At 34.5% G+C, this 10,170-nt stretch overlaps 1 protein-coding gene across 3 annotated transcripts in view; it reads left to right on the top strand.

The window, feature by feature from the left end:
• Nucleotides 1–3,319: 3,319 nt before the first annotated feature.
• The window catches only part of DCN (decorin), a 38,988-nt gene continuing 32,137 nt past the window's right edge, over nt 3,320–10,170 (top strand). Inside the window, exons 1-2 of one of the 3 annotated variants that reach the window (XM_017548609.2) lie at nt 3,320–3,792; nt 7,771–8,014. In XM_017548609.2, coding sequence (XP_017404098.1) covers nt 7,804–8,014 — 211 coding nt within the window. In that variant the 5' untranslated portion in view covers nt 3,320–3,792; nt 7,771–7,803. Of the gene's footprint in view, nt 3,793–3,832; nt 3,875–6,735; nt 6,989–7,770; nt 8,015–10,170 lie in introns of those variants that run through there. The other 2 variants (XM_017548610.2, XM_017548608.2) reach the window with 2 other exon arrangements.

Genomic DNA, 10,170 nt, shown 5'->3' with positions numbered 1-10,170 from the left:
GATTCTTAACCTGGAGTCTCTGTTTCCTTATAAAGTCCATGAATGGATTTCAGCTGGTTGGAGCCCAATAAAATGTTATGCATAAAGAAAGCCAGACTGTTATTTAACAACACTAAGTCCAGGCTTAAACCAAAGCTTATCTAACTCCAAAGGCCTCGTTCTTCCAAATATATCATGGTTTAGCTAATTTCTTGTGTCGTTAGGCAGAAAATCCATTAGATTATAAAAGAAGTGCAGTCTGGTTATTGTACTGGAGTGTCCAAGGTAAGGCTTGTAATAACAAAACCACAAGAGAAGCAGCAGCAGAAACAACAACAAATGTTCAGGTGTTGTTTGAGATGTGTCATGTACAGTTCTGAATGCTTTATGGATTAAACTTCTTTGAACCTTACTATAAACCTGTGAAGGAGATATCACTGTGGCTATTCACATTTCATAGGTTAAAAACCTGGAGAACAAAGGTTAAGTTACTTGTACAAGGTACCAGGACACTGAACACAATGGTGAGGGGTAGAAGAATAGAGGCTTGGAAAAATAGCCAAGGTAAAAGTTTTCTACACCAAATTTTCTTTCAAGCTCTTCTGTATTCAAGGCACCCTTTGTTCCACCCTAGCCATCTTGCTTGACTAGGAAGATCTCTGTCTACAGTGGCAACTATAGAGCCAGATAATTCGCACTAGACCCACATATGACTTTGAAGAGTCAATCTACAAATAAACCGGTCACATCAGAATTGTGAAGATAAGCACTTGCCTCCAGATCTCTTAGAAAGTAAAGGGGTGTCAGAAGGAGACCTTTCTAAGCTCTGGTGTTCTTCATATCCTTAACGTGCAGGTACAATTAAAAACTTTGTATATGATATCAATGAGAGAGAATGGCCCTGAAATGAACTTCAATAATGTGCAGAATACAGTTACCCTGTTAGCTAGTGGGTTGTCAGTAGAAATGGAAGTTTAAGTGGTTTTAACAGCAGATGTGGGGTGTGCTCTGAATTGGAATTTTGCATATCTATATGACAGCTAGGGATTCAGGGAATCCTACCCCAAGCATTCCAAGCCAGAATGAATGTAAGTAATCTGTGCGCACTGTTGTTTCTAGCCTTAAAATTGTTCCATTTTATGTTAGATTGCAAGAGACCTGGTTTCTGGTTATAGTGCCGTGTCCTCTTTGTGACTTAACTGCGTATGACTTTGTCGGGACATAGTTTCTTCTATTGAAAAAATGAGTGTGACAATATATGTAACTTGTGATTAAAGATGCAGTTTTTAAATATGATGATGTTTGAGATTTTGGAGGTGAGTTTCTTTCCAAACAACATTAATGACAAGAAAATTATTTCTTCCTGAACAAATATAAAGTTTTAAAAGCATTGTAACTTGGTCACAGTTTGTAAAATAGTCTGCAAAGACGTTATCCCAAAATTTTGATAATTAATTTTCTATACAGTAAGAGTTTGCTTGCTCTTTCTTAAGACGTATTATAGTTTAGTAATGAAAGCTGGATAAGGTGTGAGAAGACCTGGATATTGGTCTCTGCTTTGTTTCTTGCCAGCTCTGTGAACTTGGGCAAGTCATTGCGCTTCAATTTTCTCCTTTGTAAAACAGAAATAGTAAATATGACTTATCTTGTCTAACTCAAAGGACTGTTTTGAAATATATCAGAAAATAATAAAAGCCATCATTTATGGAGATTTTACTTATAAGGATTGAGTTCTGACCTTATTTAATCTCCGCTGCAACACTATGAGTTGAGTACGAATTTCTATCCATTTTTAAGATACGGAAACTGAAAATCAGAGAGGTTAAGTAAGTTGCCTGATTTCATACAGTTTACTATCAGAAGAGAAGGACCAAGATCTAAATCTTAACCACAATGGTTCTGTTTTTATAAAAGTAAAATTATCTACATAAAAAGAAATTATGTCTTTTTCTTCTCCTCTTCCTTCTCTGCATTTTTCTTCTAGTTTTTCATTAATACTTTCTTCTCTTTCTGTCTTGTAATAATGATTGCTATTATTTGTAATACACACTTTAGTAGGGTTAAGTTTTGATAAATATTAAACCAGGAGTGGGGCAAAACACAAGTCTGGATATGGTCCATAGCCAATCATTTGATTGTCTTTACTAATTTAGCAAATGTATCTTAGTAACTTATTATATATCATGGCTATTCTGGGTGCAGGGATTCTATAAGCATGAACACAATATCATTCCTCCCTTGGAGTAAGACACGTAGCTAAACAATTATACTATGAGGCAGGAGTGAGTATATATCATCAAAAAGAGATCAGTGCCATACAGAGAGAGTTCAGAAAAGAAAATTAATAAATTCCAGGTAAGGGAATCATGAATTTCCACACCAATGTCCAGAGACAATAGTGCTCGCCTTTGTGTAAACTATCAGAATAACTAGATATGTGGTTATTAAATGTTAAGGAGATGGAGAGTAGGGTAAATTGTTTATCTGGGAGGCTGGGCTTGGGAAATAAGGCAAACAATAAAGTGGTAACACCCCTCCCCCTTCTTGAGATATCCACTCGAGAATTTAATATCTTTAAGTTTTATTGAGGAAAAAATATATTTACTGTGGAATAAAACACTTTGATGGCTGGAGGGGGGAAGAAAGGAGGCTGAAGGATGGGAGGGGGATCCTTTCATATTTCACAGATGTTGATTTCCAGTTTCCGCCTAGGGGCCAGAGCATAATGATACAAGTCAAAACACAGAGACCTACACAGAGACAACTAACAGCATCCAGCAAGGAAATTATAAAAGCTCAAAAAATATTTCCAGTGGCTAAATAAATACCTTTCCTTGTAGTTGCTCTTTGTTTTGTTTTTCTTTTCATTTACTGAAATTTGAAAAGGGACGTAGACTATATTGCCTTTTCCAAGTTCCAGTTTACATAAAAGTATAATCTATGAAAATAAAAATTTCCATATATAAATGATTAAACTATATTGTTATCAGCTACTAGTTATCTATGTATTTTACTTAAAAACTGGTGAGCAATGAGAAAGGTTTTAAACTATGATTAATAAAAGTGATAGATGACTTACTTTTCATATAAAACCATGGCTTGCTTTCAGGACACTTTAGAAATATGTTCAAAATATATAGAAAACTCCACAGCATAGTGCTTGAATTTACACAAACATTCCAAGGCAAGTAAGAATCCGAATGAGTACTTTCACGTCAGGCTACTCATTTATTTTTGCAGTCCACATTTAAAACAACTACAAGATTAATTTCATTCCATTTTCTGGACTTACGCATCCTGAAAGTAAGAAAAAAATTCCATTTTGGAAGTATAATAAATGTTACTTGTAAACAAGGCTAGAAAGGGTGGAGAGTGGAATGGGATGGGGGTGGGGCAAAAAACCCTTTAGTTACAATGTCTTAGGGAAATGAATCTACGATAAGACAAATTTCAAATCAAGTTGCTCCACTATACTACATAAGCAGCTTAGAATCTTAAGCAGATGCAAAAAGAATACAGCAAATGGGAGGGGAAAAAAAAAGGCCGATAAAGTTTCTGGCTACAATACAAGAGACATATCATTACCATATGATCTAATGTGGGTGTCAGCGGGATTGTGTTCATTGAGGGAAACCTTATTTTTTAACCGTGCTATGGAGTAGAAGCAGGAGGTTTTCAAGTTAGTGACAGTCACAGAGCAGCACCTATCCCCTCCTCCTTTCCACACCTGCAAACTCTTTGACTTGGGCTGAATATTTAGTGTAATTACATCTCAGCTTTGAGGGCTCCCGTGGCAAATTCCTGGATTAAAAGGTATGGTTTTCAATAATCGTCCTGAACTCTGCTACAGACTAATAAAACTTCCGGGCAAACTGAGAGCAAAAGGGATTATTTGGTGAGAAAAATAAACGTAAAAAAAAAAAATGTTAAACTTTTATAGTCTTTATGCAACATTTTAAACAAGTATTGTTTGAAAACAGACGTTAAATAGTTGGTAAAATGATTGAATGTACTGTTCTACTTTTCTTTCTTTTCTGTTTTTGCAAAGATGGTTTTTAAAAAACTGTAACCTAACACCAGGACTCTATTTTGATGTTTTTGTGTCTGCATTAACGAATGTTTAGCTCTTTAGGAGGTGGTAAAAGTATTCTAAAGTAGCATACAATTTGTAATTGAGCTATGTATTTAAAAATGTATTTTTCTCCTGAATTTTTGTCTGCTTTAAGAACTTTTAAAACCCCCAAACAAGTGAGCTCTGGTGATTAGCTGAAGATAGCTAATGTACATTTCTTCAACCCCAGAAAGGAATAGAAATTATCACCAGAGAAGTGAAAACAAACATTGAAAATATTTATGTTATTAAATGCCTAAGATATTCACAATGCTGAATAATTTCTTAAATGTTAAGTGTCCTAGTCAGTATTTTCACTGCAGGTGAAATTTTAAGACATATTCACTATAAAATGAGGATGTGGGTTAATTTTCTAATTTTAAAGCAGGGTAACACAGTGACCACTGGGTAAGTGGACTCCCAGTGATGTAAATACCTGTGGCTTTTTTTTTTTTTTCTTGTTGCTCTTTCTAACCAGAAAAAGAGCCAAATGCCTCCTATAGTAGCCCTTGTTTGCTGATAAATGCTGCTTTTATTCTTTATTTTTAAATTTTATCTATTATTATTGAAGTTTTTAATCATCTAATGCTGTAGGATTTAATGTTGCTTTGCATTTATAGCTTCACTTATCTCTTGAGGGTTAAATTTTGTCTTTGAAAGTGACACCAAAGGCATAGATGACATAATGCAAACGTTCATCTGAATGACACAGTTCATTTAGTGGACTTAAGTAGTTTTAGGGACCAGAAATTATTGTTTTTGGTAAAACATTTGTAAACTATGGCAACTAGCTTTAGTGGAGCAATTATATTACATTAGTACTTATCATCTTGGAAAGTGGAAAGTGTCATGAATTTTGAGACTACTTAAAACAGTTTCATTAAAATTTAAACAGCATATCATCTCAATAACAATCTCCTTGGTTTCTACCTGGACAGCTGCTCTTTGCTCTTTATATGTCTAATTAATTGAGGAAATAAGGAAATGACTAAAGGAATTATCAGCATCGACAGCTCACATTAAATGTTTTAAGATACTCGGTCTTCAAGTACCATGACACTAATTTAAAAGAGATGATTTTATGGAAGAATTTGCACAAAGTTTCCACATATGCTATTTTTTTTCCACAGGACAGTCAGGATTAAATGCACACATATGCACATTCTCTCTCTCTCTCTCTTTCACACACACACACACACACACGCACACACACACACACAAGCAAATGAAAGTGAAATAAAAATCAGTGATTGAAGTCGTAAGATGCCTGTCTATATTCAGCTTCAATCTAAAAGAATATTGTTAGCAGAATTTGCACCATTTTAACAGGAGTAAACAAACATAAATTGTAATACTGTTCCTCTCAGTTAATGTTCAACATTTTCTTTTTTTGGGTTGTTAGCGAAACAACCAGGCATTTTCTGCTCTGGAGAAAAGATTTCAAAGCGACATCTGCATTAACTGTGGTTGCTATTTATTAAATCTGCAATTACTTTGCTTCATTTTTCTTTTAAACTTGTAAGACATTAAATATGCAAGGCTAGCAAGCTTGTGGTAAACCATAAACATTGCATTTTTAATGGGAAACAGATACAAAACCACTCCCTCAGCTACAATCCAAGGGAACAGGCTGCCAAGGCAAGTCTTCTCTTAAAAGAAACTCAGCAACTGAGTGGGAGTGGGCTCCTAGACAAAGCTTAATGTTGAACTTAAAGTGGCAGTGCGAATAATAATCTTTATGATGTTTTTTTTTTTAAATGAAAAGCCACAAGCCCATATTCAACATGTGCTGCTTTAGACATATATCAGTAGTAAATATAAACTAAGGAAAGATGTAAGAAACTAAAAAAACATTTGTTTCTTCTTTAGCGATTCCAGGCCAAAATTTCCAGAAGATACCTTAGGGTTAGAACATACAAAGATCTTTGTTTTCCCTTTTTCTTTTCTTTTCTCTTCTTCCTTCCTTTCTTCTTCTTCTTCTTTTTTTTTTTTTTTTAACATACACTACAATTGGATAATGACTCAAAACTACTCACACAAAACAACCCAGCTTTAATGTGGACTCTTCTAAGTGTACAATTCAAGGTACAGATGATGAGGCTAAATATCTACAATGTTTTGGAGCTATCAGAATAGTTTCAGTGAGATTTGAAAATATTTAATCCCCAAAATGACTTTGTTTCTATATAACCAAGTACCTTTTGTTATTCAGATTAATTATGATTTTGTCACTGAGATTTATTTAGTGCACTTCAATTGATTTAACAACATAGATTTGTGCTTGTGGAATGAATGAAATAAATGTGCAATACATTTATTGAAACAATACTTTGTTTTTTACAAAATGCCCTTTTGGCAAAAGAAGACCATATATACATCATATGAAAATCAGTTAGGATTGTCCATATGTGTTTATTAGCTTATTAAAAATAATATTTGAGAAACTAGGGAATTGATTTATTTTTTAAAGTCGATCTTGCTTATGCCAAGTTGAAGTTTTCAATCTGATGACTTTTTTATATCAGAAATTTGATATTGAAAAAAAAGCTAATTTTGTGTTTTAAAAAATCGAACTGATTGCTTGGAACAAATGGAATAAATCATATTGTGAATAAAGTGATGGCCATTTGAGTCATTTGTGTGCAAAATATTGTGCAAGGCGCGGGTACAGAACAAGGAATAATAAGACACGCCCTGAAGCAGTACATCGTCTAGTGGGGGGACAGACCAAGCACGCAAAGCAAATTGCAATATAATGTGATAAGTTATTTAAAAGAGGTAAGAGCAACGTGCTTTGGGAACAGAGAAGAGGGAGAAAGCAGCATCCTGCCTGGATGAGCCAGGGAACACAGAAGAGAAGACCACTATCTCATTTAATCTTTACAACACTCTTGCAAGGTAGGTATTCTACATGGCAAGTAGCTTTGATTGTCATGGTTCAGGTGAGGGTGGGGAATGCAGTGACAATGAAAAGAAATGTGGCTAGAGCTACTAATTTGTATCAAATTATGAGTGGTCTGAAAACAGCACAGGGACTGTGGACAGTATTGATAAACCATAAGAAGTTAACAAATGATTTGTAGTAGAAATTAATAAATGACATTGAATTTTTAGAAGATGATTCAGGCAGCAAAGTGGAAGATGGCCTGAAATAGAGGAAATATGCCAGGCAGAAATGAATTGGAAGCTCTTGTAGTGGTTCAGGGAGAGATAAGAAGGGCCTAGACCAAAATAAATGTGGTGGGATGAAAGATGTGACTGGCTTCCAGAAATATTTCTGAAGCAGAAATTGGAGATCTCCTAGTGTATAGAGAGAATTTTATTTGACCATGGCAAGGCTTGTGTTAAGTAAGGATTGAAAAGTCCAACATGATTGACTATCATGACAATTTTGCAAATGATTTGGATATATAGTATATCATCATAGTTCAGACCCAAGATTCAAACAAGCAGATTTAAATAATATTCAGATTTCTCATCCTAAGTAAATAGCTGTGCAAACGATGTTCAAATGTATCTGATCACCTTTCAATACATCTTTAATGCTCTCTTTCCTGATAATAAATGAAAGATGATTTTTCACCTTTCCTCTGTGCTCACTCTATTGTGGCATATTATATGAGAAACAACATACAATATAGGCAGTGCTATTTTTCTTAAATCTCTCACTTGTTTCCTAGGTTCCCTGGTTGTGAAAATACATGAGATAAATCATGAAGGCCACTATCATCCTCCTTCTGCTTGTACAAGTTTCCTGGGCCGGACCGTTTCAACAGAGAGGCTTATTTGACTTTATGCTAGAAGATGAGGCTTCTGGGATAGGCCCAGAAGACCCTTATGACCCCGGTTTAGAGACACCCCTAGGCCCAGTGTGCCCCTTCCGCTGTCAATGCCATCTTCGAGTGGTCCAGTGTTCTGATTTGGGTGAGTGGGATGCAGGTTCTCTTTACCTATCTTATTTGTTTTGTTCTTGAGAATGGAAACTCTGAGAGTTTAGCGTTTTCAGTTTTAATATCTCCAAATGTGAGAGACAGTGCCACCTAATGAGCAGTAAAGGAAGCAGAACAGGATAGAAAGAAAAGCAGCTTTGTGATTCTCTCTCCTCTGTCGCTTTCTCTTTCTTCCTTCTTTCCTCCATTACTTTGCAATCTTGGACAAATCACTTTTAAAAATATTTCTGAGCTTTACATCCCTTCTTCTACAAAATAAAATTTTAAGCTGAACAATGTCTTATGTTCTAAAATTTCAGAGTGATGGTTTAATCTTAATTCTGTAATGTGCTTTTATGATATATTAGATATTAAGGAAACCAGGTCAGTCTCTCTACTATTCACTTAGCCCAGATAACAGAGTTTCAACATTACTAAAGTGAAAATATGCAGTTATCAAAAGCAAAACACGTAAATTTTTATGGCCAAATCTTATCTTTCAAGTACCAAAATACTCCCTTAATCTCTGAGTCTTCATTTTGTCTTTACTTTTGACATGTTGTAATCTAGCTGCTTACATTGTTTAGAAAGTTTCAAAGGAAATATTTATCATTAAGGTATGGTAAATATTCAGTATAATCGTGTTACATATATCTTTAGCCTAGCACCCTAAAGACCATTTGATTTATCATCTTTTAAGAAAAATTTGGTCTGGAAATTCCAAGGGCAATACATTTAGAAGATAAGTCTCCAGAAACATTGAAGCTCAGTATATGGACCAAAGGGGAATGAGCTCAGTTTACATGGCAGCTGATTCACATTCCTTTTTCTGAGGGGGTGTATTTTCTTATTGCAGATTAAAAGGGAAAAAAAATCTTTATGTCATGATTCTGCCATGTGTACTTCCTTCTGGAAGAAATCCCATACTACGATCAGGCACTTCTTTCAGTCCTAGAAAATGCTTTCTAGCAGTAGTTTGCAGGAAAAAAAAAAAGCCACTAACTTCTACAATTGCAATAAACTATCTACAGGAACCCAGAAAAACATAAAATATATTCAGTGGTAACAACTGAAAAACAAACACTTGAAATAGCTTCTTCAATGCATGTATTGTATAGCCGTTTAAAACCAAATAAAAACTTTATAGAAAGGCTTTCAAAAGGCCACAGGATAATTCCGGTGGATTGATTTGTTCACTCATTCAGCAACTAAGATCAGCTCTGCTCTAGGCATGGGGAGGAAAGGATGAGTTAGACAGATATGGCCCTAGTTATTGTGGATCTTATATTCTAGTGGTTGTAACTACTAATTTTTGAATCGTGTATTTGCCACAGAGGAGATTGAATTACTCTTTAGAAAGTTTATAAGAATCTAGAGATGACCTGCATTATTTTGGGCAGGAAAATAACAGGGTTGAAAAAATCTGAACAAAGGAGTCACCATTTGATGGATATGCACGGGATAATCTTTTGTGTAGTTACTAAAATGGCGAAGTTCCCAAGGAATGTGATGTGGGTTAAATTTTACTTAGCCTCTGAGAACAAGTTAAAATAATTTACTATTATTCCCATTTTGTTATCAAAAATGAAGGGTTGATGTTTTTAAGGAAAGAAGAGTTGGCCAGTCACTTTGCTGAAGTTTTATTTTTTCATAAGTATGGTTTGCCTTTGCTTTCATGAAAAATAGTTCATAAAGCTTGACCCTGATGAAAGCATTGGTCTAGTTTTCCAATTCTCTGTTATGTAAAAAGGCGTAAGTCTATTGTTCAAAGCGAAACAACAACAAATTGTAGTCTTTGGAAACAGCAAGTTCACTGACTTGGGAGCTTTATGATAATTTTGTTGTTTGCATTGATATCGTTTTGTTTATTTTGTTTTGTTTTTAGATGAGAAAGTTTTCTACATGTTATCTTTCTTCTAGGAGCTCAAAGTATACATCATTCCGTTATTACAGCTAGGTTTACTGACCCATATACTAAGGAAGTAGCTAAAATTATTTTTAAAAAATTGATTTTAAGACCATATTTAACTAAGAGAACTAAATTTCCAATGAGCAGTGCTCTCATACAAGGTATTTTCAATATTTTAAAATTTACAGGTGAATATTTAAATATATTATAACATTTTTAATCAGATATTTCTTTTTTTTTTT

The sequence above is a fragment of the Cebus imitator genome, unplaced genomic scaffold (assembly GCF_001604975.1).
Source record: "Cebus imitator isolate Cc_AM_T3 unplaced genomic scaffold, Cebus_imitator-1.0 Scaffold212, whole genome shotgun sequence".
Classification (NCBI taxonomy): domain Eukaryota; kingdom Metazoa; phylum Chordata; class Mammalia; order Primates; family Cebidae; genus Cebus; species Cebus imitator.
This window is presented reverse-complemented; position numbering and strand designations above follow the sequence as displayed.